This window comes from Chinchilla lanigera, unplaced genomic scaffold (assembly GCF_000276665.1).
Source record: "Chinchilla lanigera isolate Chin_1 unplaced genomic scaffold, ChiLan1.0 scaffold00019, whole genome shotgun sequence".
Lineage (NCBI taxonomy): Eukaryota > Metazoa > Chordata > Mammalia > Rodentia > Chinchillidae > Chinchilla > Chinchilla lanigera.
In genome coordinates this window covers 11781428-11800862 of record NW_004955420.1, presented here as the reverse complement: position 1 = coordinate 11800862, position 19435 = coordinate 11781428, and the positions used below count along the sequence as shown (strand labels likewise).

General features: G+C 47.3%; 1 protein-coding gene across 2 annotated transcripts in view; it reads left to right on the top strand.

Annotated features, from left to right (window-relative positions):
* Mccc1 (methylcrotonoyl-CoA carboxylase 1 (alpha)) overlaps positions 1-19201 on the top strand; it is a 46399-nt gene extending 27198 nt beyond the window's left edge. For both annotated transcript variants that reach the window (XM_013513582.1, XM_013513583.1), the window contains 8 exons: positions 3049-3158; positions 4458-4674; positions 6287-6373; positions 10434-10483; positions 13680-13817; positions 14608-14715; positions 17800-17871; positions 18834-19201. In XM_013513582.1, the coding sequence (XP_013369036.1) occupies positions 3049-3158; positions 4458-4674; positions 6287-6373; positions 10434-10483; positions 13680-13817; positions 14608-14715; positions 17800-17871; positions 18834-18965 (914 nt within the window). In that variant the 3' untranslated portion in view covers positions 18966-19201. The remainder of the gene's footprint in view (positions 1-3048; positions 3159-4457; positions 4675-6286; positions 6374-10433; positions 10484-13679; positions 13818-14607; positions 14716-17799; positions 17872-18833) is intronic.
* The last annotated feature ends 234 nt before the right edge of the window (positions 19202-19435 follow it).

Below are 19435 nucleotides of genomic sequence, written 5' to 3'. Positions count from 1 at the left end.
AAAAGAAAAGAAAAAGAAAGAAAGAAGGGGCTGCCTCTAAGTGGCCCCATGTGAGTGAGTGTCCTCCTCACCCTGCTGGCCACCCAGCTCTTAATTCACCCTCAGAACCTGCAATGCCAGTTACCCTGCAGGCATCTGCCCTGCAGGACCCCCACTCACAGCTCCGCTGTGGGCCAGGCATTCAGCTGGTTTCCAGGAACACCACACACAACAGGGTTGCAATTGCCATGTGTGGTGATGCACGCCTGTAGTCCCAGCACTCAGGAGGCTGAGGCAAGGGGATCACTGCGAGTTCAAGGCCAGCCTGGGCTACACAGTGAGTTCAAGGCCAGCCTCTAGTGATCTTGTCTCAAATAAATATCTATATTTCCACAGTGTAGACAAGTAAGAGCATTTTTACAGAGAATGATACTGTCAGTAAAACATGTCTCCTGATATCACCACAACAAACAAATTTCTACCTGACCATGCTTTGACTGTTTTTGACAGTTATGCATCCACAGACATGATTGGTGGAGAGCATTATATTCTTGGACTTTTAGATACTGTAGGCAAGAGAATTGTGACAGATGACAGCTGCTGAGCTCCCCACAGTGAAATACATGAATGGACAAAGTTTGCAAGGAAACTTTTCTCCTGCCAGTTACTACTTTGTCTGCTCAGCACAGATTGCAATCTTTTTAAATTTTATTTATTTTTTGTTTTTTTGAGACAAGGTCTCTCTGTATAGCCCAGGCTGGCCTCAAACTCACAGTAATCCTCCTGCCTCAGCCTCCTGAGTGCTGGAATTATAGGCGTGCACCACCACACCGGCACCAGCTCCAGAGATAGTTTTATATTCACTTTAAATATTTTAAATTTGATGTTGATTTCAGCTTCTCCACTGGGGTGTGGCACAGTTTGCAGGGTCTCCTTGGCTGCCGGACAGGGGCACCCCCAGCCTTTTCTTTTTGAAATAGGGTCTCACGCCATAGTCTAGGCTGCCCTGGAACTCGCAACATAGCCCAGGCTGGCCTTGAGTTTGCCATCCTCCTACCTCAGCCTCCCAAGTGCTGGATGTACATAGGTCTCTTTAACCGCGAGAAACTCCTATGATGATAACTATGTGCATAGTTGTCATCCTCATTTTTTGGCTGAGGGAATTGGGCCACAGAGAAAGCGAGTGACTCGCCCAAGGTCGTCCCAGGATCTGCGATTTAGACGTGGGCACCTGGCTCCTTCATCCACCCTCCAGCCACTGCCGCCTTCGTTTGAGGTGTGAGAACAGTTCTGACAGGAGAGGGCAGTGCTGAGGACAGGGAGCTCTGTGGGGCTGATCTAAGCGGGCTAGATTTTAAGAGGGTACCTCAAATGCATCGCAGTCGGCAGCTGTCAAACCCAGAGGAAAGTGAAGAAAAGAGGAAGTGAAAGGTGTGCTAAAAGAAGTGAGCCGAGATACCCGGCTGAAGGGCAGGGCCGGGGAGGAACTGGAGACGCAGTTGGAGTCGCGGTTGAGGCAGGTTATATAGCATCTTATCACAAATTTTTGTTTGTTTGTTTGTTTGTTTATTTATTTATTTTTCTGGTACTGGGAATCGAACTCAAGACCTTGCGCTTGCCGGGCAGGCGCTGTGCCGCTGAGCTAAATCCCCAGCCCCTATATAGCATCTTGAAAGTCAAGATGGGGCACTAGGAGTTCATGATTTTAGGAGGGGCAGCACCGTGAGAGCCAGCTTTGGGAGTTGGGAAAATCGTTCCCTTATCAGCAGAGCGGGTCAGAAGCAAGAAAGGACGGGGCGGCGGTGAGGAAGGGCCCTGCGCACCCCGAGAGCCTGCACGGGGCTTCCGGAGGGGGATCGCGGGGCTGCGGTGCCCGGAAGGACTTGCGGGTGGGCCGCCTGGTCCTGGGAGGGGTAACCGAGCCCTGCTCTCGCGCAAGCCCGGAGCTGCTGGTGTCCAGGACACTTCGCCTGCTTACACGCTTGGCGCCTGACCCGGCGCGTTTCTCCCGCGGCTCTGAGATGCTTATGGGGACAGTGTCCTTCAGCTGAGAGCCGCAGCCCTTGCTCCAGGGCAGCCTTGGTAGTGTTGGGTGTGGCCGGATGGGAGTGTATTCCAACCCCCTGGTATCACAGGCGAGCACCCTGGGGTTCGGAGAGGTCAGAGGCCCTGGGAAAGTCGGGGGAACGCCCCACGGCAGTGTTCTCTCTGATACACGCCATCCTTCCACCTGCACCGCTTCTCATCAGTCGCGCTGTGGTTTAGACTCTGATCTCTAGGACTGTAATTATGGTAACGATGGCGGTCCTTTGCTTATCAGCTCTGCCAGGCTCGGCCCTTGGCGCTTTATTGCCACTCCTCCCAGCAGCTCTACAGGACGGCGGAATTTCTCATTTCACAGATGGGGCAATGGAGGGGTGGAGGGGGACGTGCACAGCGCAGCAGCGAGGTGTCCCCTCAGAGGGTGGAAGGCGCCTGCGTTGACTTCCAGAAAGGGAGGTACAGTTTGAAGGAAGGTGGGACAGGGGACAGCCAGCCTGCGTGTCCCTGAATCCCTGTCAGCCACTGCCCTCCTGGGGTGGCCACCTCCTCATTAAGTTTGGACAAGTTGTTCTTTCATTGTCACCGGTCCGTGTGTGCGGTGCACAGCTGCAGGCAGCGTGGGGAATCGGTGTGCACACACAGCTCATCTTAATTCTGGTAAAAAAAAAAATTTTTTTTTTCCAGTACTGGGAATCGAACTCATAACCTTGCGCTTGCGAGGCAGGTGCTGTGTCGCTGAGCTAAGTCCCCAGCCCCTGCTCATCTTAATTCTTTTTCCTTCCCTGCCTCTGCACTCCCTCCCATTTGCAAAAAATCCATCTCACTGTTTCCTATTATTTGTCTTATGTTGGGTTTAGTGGACAAGGTTTTGAGCCGCTCTGCCCCTCAGTAGCCTCATAATAAAAACAGTGGTATTTTCTCTCCCAGGAGTAAGTGTGAAATGAACATACACAGAATGTCTTGCTTGTCCTGTTTCGGTTTGTCTAAGTTTTAATTTTGAGAGGCCACTGTGGTTTTCAATTTCAGGAGACGACGTTTCCGTCCACTATGACCCCATGATCGCAAAGCTGGTCGTGTGGGCTGCGGACCGCCAGGCGGCCCTAACGAAACTGAGGCACAGCCTCCGTCAGTTCAACGTGAGTGACCTGGGGCTACGTCGATGACCCGGATGTCTTTGGTCAGCGTCCGAGGTCGTCCTTTCACCTTCTCAGAACCTTGGTCTGACCTGCAAGTGTCCACCGACTGTGTCACAAACAGAATACCGCCACATGGGGGAATTTCCCATGGGTTAACGTAGAGTTTGAGGACTTCTTGATTTCAGTTAGGAAAGAAAGATTGCAGAAGTAAAACTACTAGTGTCAGTGTTATATTTTAGTGAAGTCTAGTCATTGTATAAATAAGGCCAGCTGCATGCGTGTTACCTACACTCTGGTGAATTTTCTCCAAAGGAAAATAATTATGTTCAGTTTTATCCACTTGACAGTTGTTTTTCTGCAGCACATTAATTTCCATGGTGCAGAAAGTCCCATACCGCACTGATTTAGCGCCATAGAAGGATTTATTAACACAAGGTATTAAAATTGGCATATGTTATTCATTTCATCAGACCACACCAGCCTCCTTCCATTCCTCAGGCGTCCCCAGCACGGAGTGGTGCGCCTGTCCCCGCTCTTCCAGAATGTTCTTCCTCTGTATGATCACAGGCTGCCTTCTGACTGTCTGCAACCCTGCTACTTCTCAGACTCTTTCCTGGCTGTGTCATTTAAAATAGGGCCCTTAGCTCTTCTGTGACCCCTTACACAGTTTGAGGCTCCTCCGTGGAACGTGACATTATGTTAGATGTTTGCTTCTAGATGGCGGTCATTACCTGCCTTCTAGAATGTAAGCCCTGTGAGGGCAGGGACTTCATTTGCTGCATTCCTCTCTGTCTCTCTCCAGGGCCTGGATCAAAGCCTGGCACCTAAAAAGTGCTCAGTGAATGGCTATTAAATGAATGAAGGGTGGGGTATGTTGGCACATTCCAAAATCCCAGCACTCAGTAGGCTGAGGCACGAGGATTGCCTTGAGTTTGAAGCCAGTCTGGGCAACATAGTGAGTTCAAGGCCAGTCTAAATTCCATAGAGGCCCTATCTCAAGAAAAAAAAAAAAAATCTATATATCTATCTTGCAAATTAGTATTTACCGCTTTCCTGAGTCAGATGTCCGCATACTACCTACTACACTTCCTTAATCCTTTCATCTTATGAAACTGTGGTTGTTAATCCAGACAGACAGTGATGGGTATAGTGATCCCCCCCGCCGTGGGACCTTCGTAGAGTTTTCATTTTTCCTAAGAGTTTTCTGAAGTAGAAAATACTTAGAAAAGAAGAGCAGATGCTTTTCTGAATATGTTGTTTTCCCCACTCAGTAGGAACCGGAGTTTTGTTTTTTTCTAGATTGTCGGCCTGTGCACCAACGTCGACTTCCTGCTCCACCTGTCTGCGCACCCGGCCTTTGCAGCCGGGGACGTGCACACCGATTTCATTCCTCAGCACCACGAGGAGCTGCTGCCCAGCAGGAGGGCAGTGGCCAGTGAGCACCTATGCCGGGCTGCCCTGGGCCTCGTCCTGCAGGAGAAAGCTGTGACCGATACTTTCACTCTGCAGACACAAGGTACAGACCCTTTGTGAACCTGCCTGTGCGCGTTTTCCTGTCTGCCGGGAACCGACACATCCCCCAGGCGTGCTTCGTGCTGTGAAGGAGAGCCCTGCGCAGCTCACGGCTGTGTCCTCACGCAGTCTGACCTGTAAGCGTAGCTCACGGACCCCCTGGCCCTGCAGAAGCTGGTTCTTCCTGTGCGTCTTGCTGATGCCCAGTGGCTTCTGTGCTCTCTCTCTGGCCTATTCTGTTGAGTCCTCTGTACCTGCAGCAACTTGCTTGGTCCCAGCGGCTCAGACAGAACACGGGCTGGGGTGGTGGGTTCCCTCGGGTGACTTCTTCTTTTCCTTTCTCCTTCCTGTGCTTTTCTTTTCTGTCTACCTGGGGACTCAAGTACTTCGTGGTGTCGTAGGATCTGGACACAGGAAGGGCCATGGCCAGGCTTATCCTGCCTGCACACAGGCACCCCTGCCTCAGCACCCCAGGACGTTGTTGCCGGGCCTCTTCCTCACACCGCAGGAAACCGGAACCTCCCTGCCTCCTGGGACAGCTTCCTGCAGCTCACTCGGCTCTCTTTGGAGAGTCCTTCCGTCTGAATAGAACCGAAAGCTGACCTCTCCCGTGCTGGCTCTATAATATTTACTTAGGCTAACTCTGACCTTTGGAGCAACCAGAATTTTTTAAAAAGTCAAATCCATCTATCTCTTCTTATTAGGGTTCTTGTGTTATATTTTCTTCTCTTACAGGATCCTGTTATTAGGACTTTTAATTTCTAGATACATTCAAGATAATGATATTATAAGCTTAAAACAACTGCTTCTTTTCCTTCCTTCCTTTCTCTCTCTCTCTCTCTCTCTCTCTCTCTCTCTCTCTCTCTCTCTCTCTCTTTCTTTCTTGGAGACGGCATCTTGCTGTGTAGTCGAGGCTGGGCTTGAACTCACTTTGTAGCCCAGGCTGGCCTAAAACTCATGGCAATCCTCCTGTCTCAGCCTCCCAAGTGTTGGGATTACAGGCCTGCGCCACCACACCCAGCTGCATCTTTAGATTTGTGTTCAGTTCTCATTTTTTTTTTTTTTCCTTTTACATTATATGAAAATGCATCTAAACATCCCCATGTGTTTTCCTGAGGCTGAACTTAACATTTTTAGAATGCAGGGTCCTCGTGCCCTTACCTTTCTCTTCAAATTTGTAACTAGCACAGAGATGAGCTTGAAATAAATGGCTTCAGTTCAGTTCTGCTGTGTCCCCTGGACTTTGTTCAATAGCCTCTAAGGCTGGACCAGGGACAGAGAAAAGAGGCCAATGGAAGGAGACCAGTGAGTAGTAAAGGTTTTGGTGACCTGGGTGCGTTTGCCCCCTCGGAGCGGTGAGCACTCTGCATTCACACCGCCAGAGGGTGAGAGTTCAGGTTGCAAAATGTTCAGATTTTCCCAGAGGAGCTGGAGTTTTCCCTATGAAATTTTCTGAGATATAAACGAAAGTATCTCATTTAAATTTAAAACAAAAACAAAAAGACAAATTATTTGAGCTGCCGGCATAGGGGCCGTGTTTTGTTTTCTTTGGTAAGATATAAAATAGTAAATGTGATACTTGTAAATTTGTTGCTGCGTCTTAAATTTTTTTCTAGATCCAGTCTCTCCGTTTTCATTCAGCAGCGGAAGAAGACTGAACACCCGATATACCAGGAACCTGACTCTTAGAGATGGTAAAAGAAGTAAGTAGTATCTCACTAAGAGAAAATCGTGAATGACAGAAATGTATCACATGAGTCTGCAGGAGAGTTCAGCTTGGTCCTGACCAGTCAGTTACAGTTTTGTAAAGGCCTGGCCTGCACAGTGAAAGGCAATAAGCCAAAATTACAGTTGATAGGCTCTGGTAGTAAATGAATGATATTTATTTTTCTTTATATGTCTGTGTTTATAAACATTCTCAAAATATGTCATAAAACATACGTAGCAAAAAAAAAAAAGGAGGCAAAAATAAGACATAATGCCAAAATGTTAGTGAGGTTATTATGGAGAGGTAGGATTTAAGGCAACTTTCCCCCACTAATTCTTTGTACTTTTTTTGGATTTTTGAGACATGGTCTCATTGTGAAGTTCAGGCTGGCCTTGACCTCACAGCAGTCTTCCTGCCTCAGCCTCCTGAGTGCTGGGATTACAGGTGTGTGCCACCACGCCCGGCTACAGTGTATTACTTTTAAATAAGAAAAACAATATGCAAAGCTATGTCAGGGAGGGAAAATTACCCATTGCTTGGGCAGTATTTCCTGTGGAAGTGGGTCACTAAGAGCTATAATTTATCATACGCCTTGTCACATGTATGTTTTTATCTCCACAATGACTTAATGAGGGGGGTGACTGTTACATCCACCTATGATGATGACATTGAGGCGCAGGTGAAGTCACTTACTGAGGCTAGTAAGGTGGCGGAACATTTCCGACGCCCTTTTGACATCAGCTTGTGTACTACTGCTACCACTTTTCCAGTGGAACGTTCATCTTTTATTGCAAACCAGTTTGAGGAGGCCCAAGATAGGGGCGGATGCATTTTAACTGAGCTCAGGAGGGGCTGACACCCGAGTGGAGTGTTCCACAGGGACTCAAAGCCTGTGAGAGCTGCGACTGCGCCTTTCTGCTGCACGGAGGCAGGGAAGGGTGTGGCAAGCCAGGTGGGCACAATCAGAGGTTTGAGGGGTCCTCGAACTGGGACAGTGCCATGATAAAAATGTGCCGACCGAGGTACAGCAAAACCCCCTTGCCAGCAAATCATTATACCCTCTTCTCTGAACAGAGTAGAATCTTCTTTATGTCAACTGCTCGGTAACAACTTCTTCATTTACAGAAATTGGAGCGGGCTATTGTGGCGCACGCCTGCAATTCCAGCACTTGGGAGGCTGAGGCAGGAGGATTGCCACAAGGTCAGGGCCAGCCTGAACTACATAGTGAGACCCATATGTTTTGATTGGGCTCCAGCTCTTTAGTTGTTTTGTCCTCCTGAGCCCAGATGACCAGTACCGGGGGCACGCTGGTTGTGTCACCAGGCCTGAAGACTGTGCACCCTCGCCTTACATGACGGCGTGCACAGCGGCTAGCCGGCCACCCTAAGAAGCAGCCTCCAGACTCTGGGACTGTCTCACCCTCGACTCCTCTGTGCTGAATACCGGGGCGGGAAACCGCAAGGTGTCACTGGCCTCGTCCACCTGAGTTAAACAGAAGAACGACACTCAGGACTTAATTCGGTTAAGCCAACTGTGTTCTTTGGCATAGATCTCCAGTGAAGTACTGAGTGGTGGGGCTGGGGATTTAGCTCAGCAGCACAGCGCCTGCCTGGCAACCACAAGGTCCTGAGTTCAATTCCCGGTACCGAAAAGAAAAAAAACCAAAAAAGAAAAAAAAAGTACTGAGTTGTGTATGGGGAATAAAAGAGGTTGAATTTTAAATGAATTTTAAATGAATAAATACATAATCAAGAATAAAAGAGGTTGAATTTTAAATGAATTTTAAATGAATAAATACATAATCAAGAAGCCAACATAATTATTGTTCAGTAAAGACTTTTGGCAGTGCCCTACAAAAATAACCTCGGTCTGAGTGGAAGAGCATTTAGAAATGCATGGTGAGTCTCTGACAAGTGCTAAGCCCCAGTGACCACGGCTGAATAGATTGTACCAGACGGGGAGCCCAGGGAGACCGAGGCACAAGAGTGCAAGGTAAAACAAACTTTTCACCATCTCAGTGAGAAGGACCAAGTTGTGTGCTTGTTTGTTTGTTTATTGAGACAGGGTCTCATTATGTAGTCCAGGCTGGCCTCAAACTCACAGCGATCCTCCTGCCTCAGCCTCCCAAGTGCTAGGATCATGCCCAGGAGGATCAAATATTTTAAATACTGTATTCAAGACTTGAAAATTTTTCTGACTTTATTATTGGCCATGTTTTTCAGAACCTTGCCCTATCCTCAATAAGAATAATATTGCCAGGTATGATGATGCACACCTGTAACCCCAGCACTCAGGAGGCTGAGGCAGGAAGATTGCTGTGAGTTTGAGGCCAGCCCGGGCTACCCATTGAGTTCAAGGCCAGCCTGAACTGCACAGCAAGACCCTGTCTCAGATTGCCCTCCCCAAAGAATAATATTGATTTTTGTTATCAAATATGAGTTTTGAGCATTTGCTTTGCCTCAGCGCTGTGTTAAACTCTTTCCAAAGATTGTCTCATTTGAGTTTTCACAAGAGGCCTGTGAGAGCAGTGTAACTGTTGTCAGGTTCATAAATTACTAATCTCTCCAAGCCAGGGCCAAGGCTTTTGTAGTTCTCCAAAAGCCGCACCAAAGTAATTGGTGGAGCAAGGATTTGAACCCACAGTACGGGGAGGGCAGGCATCCCTGACCCTGCTCTAAGCTGCCACCCTTATTAACTGTTTAAGAGTGTGTAAGATTCTCTAGTCAGTGCTAAGAGATGTATGGGGAAGGGAGAAACAAGTTCTGTTGCCTCACAATACCATAAAAGAATGTATAGGGGGTTTTGGTTTTATTTTCAGGCACTGGGGATTGAACTCAGGGCCTTCACACTGGCTTTATTTTTCATTTCGAGACAAGGTCTTGCTCATTTGCCCAGGCTGGGTAAGCACTTGTGATACTCCTGCCTCAGCCACCCAGAGTGCTGGAGTCACACACAGGTCTGTGGCACCATGCACAGCTAAGAATTTTTCCAGGCAGTGAAACTACTGGCATTTGTATCGGTTAAGTACTTTTCATATTTTTATAAATTAAAAGAAAATTAATCTGGTGTACCTGGAGGCATTTTCTTTAAATTTAAAGCAAGTTGACAAGATGCGGGGTGCAGAATTTTCATACACCCTGTCGAAAGTGTCTGAAAGGAAAAAAAGCATGCTGAATGGTGTGAAGAGAGGACAAAACGTATCTCTGTCCCTGTGTGTTCTATCAGTGAATTTGCCATTTGGAAATAAATGTGTTGGAAGAAAGATAGTATAGTGGTTAGTAATGCAAGCCCTGGAGTTAATGTACTTTTGGTTTTCTTTTTCGTTCCTATTTTCTTTTTTTTTCTTTCTTTTTCTTTTTTTGAGACAGGGTCTCACTATGCAGTTCAGGTTGGTCTTGAACTCACTGTGTAGCCCAGGCTGGCCTCGAACTCATAGTGATCCTCTGCCTCAGCCTCCCGAGTGCTGGAATTCAGGCGTGCGCCACCTCACCCGGCCCCACAAAACTTTTGATTTCCAACTCCTAGGATAGTCTTCAGCCAATTCCTTATCCATGCAGTAATGAGTAATTTCTTCTGTAGCCCGTTGCAGTTTATAAAGCGCTCACATTTATTTAATCATTATTATATCCGCATACCCATTTAATGGTCCAGTAAATAAAGGCTCAGAGACCTGGTGACTTGGTCAGGACCACAGAAGCAGTCAAATGGCAGATTTGGGTCTTAAACCAGATGGTCTCTTTGCTGATTCGTTGTATTTTCTGCTGTCACACTGCCGTCTTTTTGTTGCGGGGGCTGGGGGGCAGGCTCTAAAATAGTCTACAACCTTAAACAAGAAAATTTTGATGTTCATCTGTACTGAAACCTGCCAGACAGATGCTTTTTTAAGAAAAAGAATTTTAAAAACCCTTTATTTCCAGGGAACTAAAAGATGTTAATGTTGATGTTTCCATGAACAGCTCGTTATCTTAAGCTTGAAAGTGAGATCTTTGGCACCTCCGTTACTGAGTAAATATCTTCTAACTTTAACTTTTCAATTTCCTCCTTTCTCATAAAGATGTGGCTGTAGCTGTAACTTATAACCATGACGGGTCCTATAGCATGCAGGTAAGCCACAGTAAGGTTGTTCTGTGGGTCAGGCCTAAATCTGATCTTTCTCCTGCTGAGCGGGATCTTTTTACTGTGTAGTCCAGGCTGCCCTCAAACTGTCAGTGATCCTCCTGCTTCAGCCTCCAGAGTGCTGGGATTACAGATGTGTGCCACCCTGCCTGGCTGACCTTAAACTTGTGATCCTCCTGCCTCAGCCTCCTAGGTCACTGGGATTACAGACCTGTGCCACTGTACTCAGCCCTCAGCACTCTTAAAGAATTACTGAGATGCCCCTAGCCTCACAGAGCTTTAATTTCTGAGTTACAGCTATTGATATTTACCATTTAGAAAATTTTATTTTTTTAAATTATGGTAAAATATGCACAACATAAAATACTACTTTAATAATTTTTAAGTATACATCTCTGTGGCATTAAATACATGCACATGAAAAATAAATACATACATACATACATACAGTCATATGGTTGTACAACCATCACCATCCAACTCCAGAACTTTTTTAATCTTACAAATTCTGAAATTCTTCACTCCTGTAATGTCAGCACTCAAGAGGCAGAGGCAGGAGGATTGTCACGAGTTTGAGGCCAGCCTGGGCTACATAGTGAGCTCAAGACCAGCCTGAACTACCCCGTTTCCCAAAAAAACGATGACTGAACTCCTACAGCTATTAAACAGTGTCAATTCAGTTTCCTTTCCCCTCGGCCCCCAAGAATAATCATTCTGTTGTTTCTCTGCATTTGACCTCTTTACCTCATAAAAGTAGAAAAACAATATTTGTCCTTTTATGACTTAGTATAATGCCTTCAAGTTCTTTCAGTGCTGTAGCATGTGCCAGAATTTTTAAAAAGCTGAACCATATATATATACACACACACACACACACCACATTATATATACACACCACATTTTCCCCCGTCTCTGTCTCTATAGATCACCTTTTCCTTATCCTTCCGTCAGTGGGTGCTGTCTCATTCCCACCTTTAGCTATTGGAACATATGTGTGCAGATGCCTCTTTGAGGCTTTGTTTTAAATTCTTTGGGGGAGGTGTGCTCTTTAATGTGAGTTAAGAGATTTCAAATACTTAAAAATAGATTTATCAGTGGTATATATTAGACTTCTCAACACATTTTAAGAAGCCACTTTTGTCTCTGAGGTTCAGAAAAACCATGGGGAACTTACTTAGTATGTGAGAGTTACTAACTTTAGTATATGAGAGTTGCCATTCACCTTGGTGCCTCTGGTTTGGGGACCCTTTTTTAAAAAAAAAACAAAAAAAAAACAAACAGGTCTCGCTATGCATTTCAGGCTGGGCTTGAACTCATTATGTAGCCCAGGCCGGCCTTGAACTCATGGTGATCCTCCTGCCTCAGCTTCCCCAGTGCTGGGCTCACAGGTGTGTTCTACCATGCCCAGCAGGGACCCTTTCTTGTCCCCTGGTAAATGTTAAAGTAAAAAAATTTAAAAAATTTTTTAAATGTTAAAGTACATTGCCTAATTTGTCTTAACCTGTTCATGAGATTAATTCCACAAATTTAGTGCCGGGTGTGGTGGCGCACGCCTGTAATCCAGCACTCGGGAGGATGAGGCAGGAGGATTGTTGTGAGTTCAAGGTCAGCCTGGGCTACACAGTGAGCTCAAGGCCAGCCTGAACTGCATAACAAGGCCCTGTCTCAAAAAGACCAAAAAAAAAAAAAAAATCCACAAATTTAAAATGTGCTTTTGTGACTCTTTAAACAAAACCATTTGTAATCTAACCTTTATGCCCTGAGAATTTTACAGACATTCCAATAGCTGTTTTTACTAGGTTACAAAGAAGAGTAAAATGCCATAGTTAACTTCAGACAGTGTCTAAGTGTTGCAGTGAGACCTATTTCACTGCAGCCTTCATAATACATCTGAAAAGAACAGCCATACCCTAACATCATGGGCACTGAAATGAAAAGCAAAGATTTTCTGTGCAGAAGGGAAATTTTCTTCTTAAGTAATATGTGAGAAAATATTTTTTTCTCGTTTTATTTTTGTTCCTCGAGATTGAACCTAGGGCCTTCCCACTGAGCTACAGCCCCAGCAACCCACTCCCTTTCTGAGACAGTTTCCATAAAATGCCCAGGTGAGGCTTGAACTTGCAGTCTTTCTGCCTCAGCCTCCCAGAGCACTGGGATTATAGGCATGAGCCACCACACCTGGCCATGAGAAATATTTATATATGAATGTGTTTTTTGTGTTTTTCTGAGAGAGGGTCTCACTTTGTAATTGAGGCTGGCCTTGAACTCACTACGGAGCCCAGCAGGCCTCGAACTTACAATGATCCTCTGTCTCAGCCTCCTGAGTGCTGGGATTTCAGGTGGGTACCACTATGCCCAGCTGAGAAAAGATTTAAAACAGAAAGACTTTATGTTCTTTCATCAGCTTCCTTGAAACATTAAGTACAAAAATCTGTTTTTTTGGCCCATAGACTCTTGGAGTGAGGGAATCATGATCAGTCCCCGTTTAATATCTTCCTAAATCCTAATGAAGCTCATGAATTGGATTTGCACGCTGATGAGATGAAGGAAATAACCACCTAACTGTGTGTTCTGCCTCTTCCCCTTGCTGACACTGATAAAGAACAGCTGAATTTCACTTAATCTCAGGTACTCAAAAAACGAGTACTAACCTGTAATATACCCTAATAAAGGTTAATAATTCTGCTTATTTTGATTTATATTTTTATTACACATTTTTATTGCTATTCTTTCTAATTGTTTGGTTTTGTTTCTTGTTTCTGTGTTTTGAGACAGGGTCTTGGTATGTAGTCCAGTCTGGCTTTGAACTCACTGTGTAGCCCAAGCTGGCCTCAGACTCACTCTGTGGCCCAGGTTGACTTTGAATTCATGGAGCTCCTCCTGCCTCAGCCTCCCTAATGCTGGGATTACAGGCGTGTCCCATTACCTCTGGCTTCTTTCTGTTCTCAAATGAACCTTTGTCTGTAGCACTGTGCTACTATGGACAAGTTATATAACTATTTTTTTTCTTTTAATTATCTTATCGCTTATTCTTTGTAAAGTATTGGGTGATTCCTACGTGGCTTTTTGAAAAACGTACTTTATGTATTACCTTTTGAAGCTGCTGATGGTGCAGGCTGAGCCTGGTGGTATGAAATCCGCAGGACTGCTCGGTTACAAAGGTCTTAGTTTCCGGGTCTTTCAGGTCGAAGGCGAGACCTTCCGCGTCCGCGGCGCTCTGCACAGCGAGGGAGGCTGCACCCGCCTGAGCAGCTGTGTGAACGGCGTCGTCAGAAGGGCGAAGCTGGTGACCCTGGGGAGCACCATGCACCTGTTCTCCACGGTGAGCGCCCCACCCCGGGTGTGGAAGGGAGGGACCTGGCCGAGGCTGCCTCAGTTGCCCCTCTCCGTGTTCCTCCCGCACTCCTGCCTCCCCTAATTTCCATCTGCCCCTCTTGTTTTTCACGCCGATTCTCACCGTTAGACTCACGGGGTCTCACTGTGTGGCCCAGACTCACCTCGAATTTGCGGCGATCCTCCTGCCTCGGCCATCACGAGTAATCCCGAGTGCCGGGATCCCAGGCCTGCGCAGCTCCTGGCCACACCCCCATGTTCTCCTGGGAACTTGGGAGGCGGAGACCCTGGAGCGGATGGGGACCAGGCAGCCCCCTGTGGGAGGTGGGGAGACAGCAGGAGGGGGATGGGCGCGTGGGGGTGGGGTCTCGGGCTGAGGACTGGCCAGAGGGGCTGTGGAGCTGGTCCTGCAGGTGCAGAGCTGGGCAGGTGAGGCTCAGCACGCCCACCTGCGCGAGGAGCACCACCACGCCTGTTGCATTACTCCCTTACAATGGGAAACCCAAACAGAGGTATCTAGTAAGGTGCTTAAGGTCACAAAGCTAGAGTAGAGAGCCGGGCCTGGTGGCATCTGCCTTCAATCCCAGCACTCAGGAGGCTGAGGCAGGAGGAGCAGGAGGTCAAGGCCAGCCTATACTCGCAGGGAGCCCCTGTCCAAGTGAATAAACGCAGGATTAGAACCCTGGCATCGATGATGAAAAGTGCCAGGATCTCCAGTGTATTCCTAAGAATTCAGTGGAGGGGTCTGGATTCCATTTTCAGTTTGTTCTCTTTTTCAGGAAGGAAGCGTTGTGGTTGATGTTCCGGTGCCCAAATACTTGTCTGCAATGAGCTCAGAAGGAGCTCGGGGAGGCACCGTAGCGCCTATGACAGGAACCATCGAGAAGGTAACCAGGTGGCAGGTGCAGAGCGGGCCCACGGGGCTGGTGAACGCCGTGGGTGCCCTCTGTCGAACCCCTGTGTGCTCCGTCCCGATGGCTCTTGCTCGCTGGAAAGCACCCACTCCAGGAAAACAAAGGGATCCATTATGGATCGAGTTCTGTATTTTACCCTTAAGCGAAAATAGCTGTTTACCTAACTTATGATAGAGCCTACACTGTTTATTTGGTTGGGGTGCTGGGGATCAAACCCAGGACCTTGTGCGTAGTAAGCCTGTGCTCTGTCGCTAAGCTGTACCCCTAACCCAAGGTTTCTGGGTTTTTCCTAAATATTTTTTTATTTTAATTTTTATTAGGCGTGTGCCACAACATGTGACTCAAATTGTCTTTTATTATTAAAATGGAGCATTCAGCAGGCATGGTGGTCCGTGTCTGTAATTCTAGCACTCCAGCACTCAGGAGGCTGAGGAAGGAGGATTGCTGTGAGTTCAAGGCCTGCCTGGGCTATACTGTGAGTTGAGGGACAGCTTAACTTACATAGCAAGACCGTGTCTTAAAAAATTTTTTAAAAAGGAGCATTCACCAGGGAGTATCTCCCTAAAGATATTTTTTATTTTATTTTATTTTTTTGGTACTGGGAATCAAACTCAGAACCTTGTACTAAACCCAGGCCGCTAAAGGTAGTTTTTAATGTTAAACTTTTGTTTTGTTCTGTTTTGTTTTATTTTGAGACAGTGTTTCGCTGGCCCTGAGCTCACTATATAGCCCAGGCTGGCCTTAAACTCACTTCAGTTCCCCTGCCTCAGCCTCCTGAGTGCTGGAACTATAGGTATGTGCCACCATGCCTGGTTTGGGCCTTTTAGATAAAGACACTAATTCCTTACCATCTCCCAGAGGACCCAACTCAAGTATGATCACTTTAGGATTAGGATTTCTCTTTTTTCTTTTTTTGTCTTTTTGAGACAGGGTCTTGCTATGCAGTTCAGGCTGGCCTTGAGCTCACTTTGTAGCCCAGGTTGGTCTCAAACTCGAAATGATCCTCCTGCCTCAGCCTCCCAAGTGCTGGGATTACAGGTGTGCGCCACCATGCCCAGCAGGATTAGGATTTCAACATTCAAATTTTCAGGTGATGCAAACATTCAGACCTTTTCACAGATTGACACCACTTCGACCAGGGATAGACCCATAGTCTCCTCCCGTGCTTGGGACCCTGGAGAGTTTCCCCAGATGCACTGAAGTCATGAACATTCCCATGTGGATTCTTGGCAGCAAAGAAGAAAGGAGAAAATGACTGCTGACTGTGTGGGTGGTTTCCCCCACTGTTCTCTGGAATATCTGCCCCCACGGCAGAGTGCCCGGAGAGACCCGGATCTGGAGCTCCCGAGGCCTGTCATAGTGACATCCCTGCGGGTGGGGTTCGTCTCATGTTTAACGATAGATATTTTCTTTTTTTTTTTTTTTTTTTTGTCTTTTCTTCCGGTACTAGGAATCGAACTCACGACCTTGCACTTGCCAGGCAGGTGCTTTTCCGCTGAGCTAAATCTCCAGCCCCCAACGATAGATATTTTAAAGCAGATGTCGTGGTGCTCACCTATAATCCCAGCATTCAGGAGACGGAGGCAGGATCACTGAGTTCAAGGCCAGCCTGCAATGTACATAGGGCAACCAGGCTCACCTGGGAGGGTACGGAAGAGACTGAGGCGGGGGCCCTCGAGCCTCGAGTTCAAGATCAGCCAGGGCAACATCCCTGAGTAGGACCCCATCTTGGAGGAACAAAAGCCATTTTCCTGTCACTGACTCCAAGGCCGGGCAGCGGCTCGAAGGGGCAGAGGCGCACCCTGTGATGCCAGCACTGCGGAGGTGGAGTCAGGAGCATGGCGGGGGTTCTAGGCCACCCTGGGCCACATGGCCCGACCCTGCCTCAGAGCAGAGCAAAGCAGAACAGAAAGCATTGCTCAAGACCGGGTGAGTCGTGGGGCCTTCAACAGTGTTGCCCCCCTCTCACAATTTAAGCTCTAGACAACAGCTTTATTTATTTATTTATTTATAAGACAAGGTCTGTCTATGTAGATCAGGCTGGCCTTGAACTCATGGCAATCCTCCTGCCTCAGCCTCCCAAGTGTTGGGATTACAGGCATGTGCTACCATGCCCCAATCACAATGACTTTAGAACCTAACTCCACTCGGCAGTGTTTCTAAAAATCCAAAGTTAGTCAACTGGGTACAGTGGTACACGCCATGGTCCCAGCACCGAGGAAGGCTGAGGCAGGAGGATCCAAGTCCCACCTGGGAAATTCGGCACGTCCCTGACTTAAACAAAGAAACAAACAAATCTGGGACCTGGGGATGTATTTCAGTGGTAAAGCACCCCTGGCTTTGATCCCAGTACCTAAAGGAAAGAAAGAAAAAGGAGGACCATAGATGAAGCATGAGTTCATTTATACATGTAAAAATAAATATAGACATATTTTTCTGGGGTTGCTGATAAATTTAATTCTCTCACGTGAGAATTGTCTACATGCTTGACTACCTAGGGTCCTGAAGACTTAAAACACTATCCTAGACCCCCAAACTAAAAACCAGTCAAACCAGGCATGGTAGCACATGCCTGTAATCTCAGCACTCAGGAGGCTGAGGCAGGAGGATCGCTGAGAGTTTGAAGCTAGCCTAGGTTACATTGGGAGTTCAAGACCAGCCTGTCTCAAAACAAAACAAAAAAGAAAACCAGTCAAGACGCATGTCTGGAAAGGCACATTTATGTCTGTTAGTCCTTCTCTGTTGGCAAAGTGTCTTGCTTGTACATTCATAAAAAGGACCAGAAGAATGCAGAAGGCCGAGGAAGTGAATTCGTGTGATTCAAGCAAAGTGGATGGCTTGGGAGGCAGAGACGGGGCCAAACAGCGCTGGGCCTGCAGGCTGCAGCCTGCAGTGTCAGGTGGACCCGGGGTCTCAGGCTTGCACCCGTACCTTTGCTTTGGCAGCTGACACACCCACACGGACACAGCTTCTGCTCAGTGCGTTTGCGTTCTGGCTCTGCAGACCTTGGAGGACCTCTGTGTCCTTACGTATGTATTTGTCTCTCTGAACCTCCAGGTGCTTGTGAAAGCTGGAGACAAAGTAAAAGCTGGAGATTCTCTGATGATTATGATCGCCATGAAGATGGAGGTGCGTGAAATCGTGAGCTGAGTGGAGTGATAACCCTTGAGAATTATCACAGCAAACTGTTGCCTTGCCTTATGCTGGAAGTTAGTACCATTTTAAGTATGAAGAGCTGTAGATTGGCTAATCATCGGTTGTAAAACCAAACTGTCACTGGGCGTGGTGGCGCACGCCTGTACGCTCAGCACTTGGGAGGCTGAGGCAGGAGGATCCGTAAGAGTTTGTGGCTCGTCTGGATTATGTTGTGAGACCCTGTCTCAAAAACCCCTCAACTATCCTTTCTGTAAATACATTTTCATTACAGTTTTGTGAAATTGCATTTTCTGATTATGAAATTTTCTGATTATGAAATTATTTGCTGAATGTAACTGTTGCTGTTTTCTACAGCTGAACTCAGGATGCCAGGCGTTACTATCAGTGTATAAACCTGGATCAAATTAAATTAGCTGCTTAGGTTTTGGGGTAGTTAGAAAGTACAGGAGGTGAGTGGTTCTCAACCCTGAATAAGTTTTACCTTCACCCGGCGAGCTTTTCCCAAGTGCTTCCCCAGATAAGTTCCTGGACTGGGATGGCTAGGAGCAGGGCGCAGGGAGCAGCTTCTTTTTTTCCACGCTAGGGACTGAAGGCAGGCTCTGTCCAGCGGGGCAGCGCTGCCCGGGCTCCATCCCTGCCCTCGTGCTCTGCACAAGCTGCCCGGGTGAGGGGCTCGCACAAAGCTGGAGTTGAAAGCTGCTCCTTGGTCCCAGGCCTCACAGCCACGCCCTTGACTGGGTCCCTAGGATGTCTGAGTGGTGACGACCGTAAACGTGGTACTGTGGGCTGAGGTGTGTAAAAAACGAAAAAAAAAAGTCGGGAGGCAGAGAGACTAGAAAACATCCAAACCGTCAGCTGCCTCTTGGCTTTGGCCGTCCTGATGCGGCGGGGACGGGTCCTTGTTGGCGTTGTGACCCTTGCTTGTGTCTCGGCAGCATACCATAAAGGCCCCCCAGGACGGCACGATCAAGAAGGTGCTCTACACGGAAGGGTCGCAGGCCGACAGACACTCTCTCTTAGTGGAATTCGAGGAGGAGGAGGGAGGTGACGAAAGGGAAGCAGAATAAACCTCATCACAGAGACGGCCGCTGGTGCAGAATCTTCTCCACGCCAAACCGAGAAGGTGCCTCTGGCTTCCCCTCGGCTCTCCTAAACAGCAGCTGTGCTGAACACACGATCGTGCGCCTGCGCTAGAGCCCTTGCACTTAGAAGAATCCTGCACTTGGGTCCCAAATGCGATACTAAATTATCTCAAAAGATTTCATACCAATAAAATTGAATTCTACTTTTTTTATTATTAGAAGCGAATGTGGTTTGTTTCTGCCTCTGTAGAATTTTTAGGAAGGTGGTGTAGCAAGTTAGTCAGATGAGAACAACCAAAAGTTAAAGGCCATTGGATTAAGTGAGGTACTTCCCAGTTACGATCATGCTGAGCAGAGGGAATAACGTATTTCAGAGACAGATGCCATAGAGCTAAATTCAGCCAAGACCTTATTTTGCACTGAGTAACTTATGAGGCAGCGTAGAGATAAGGATG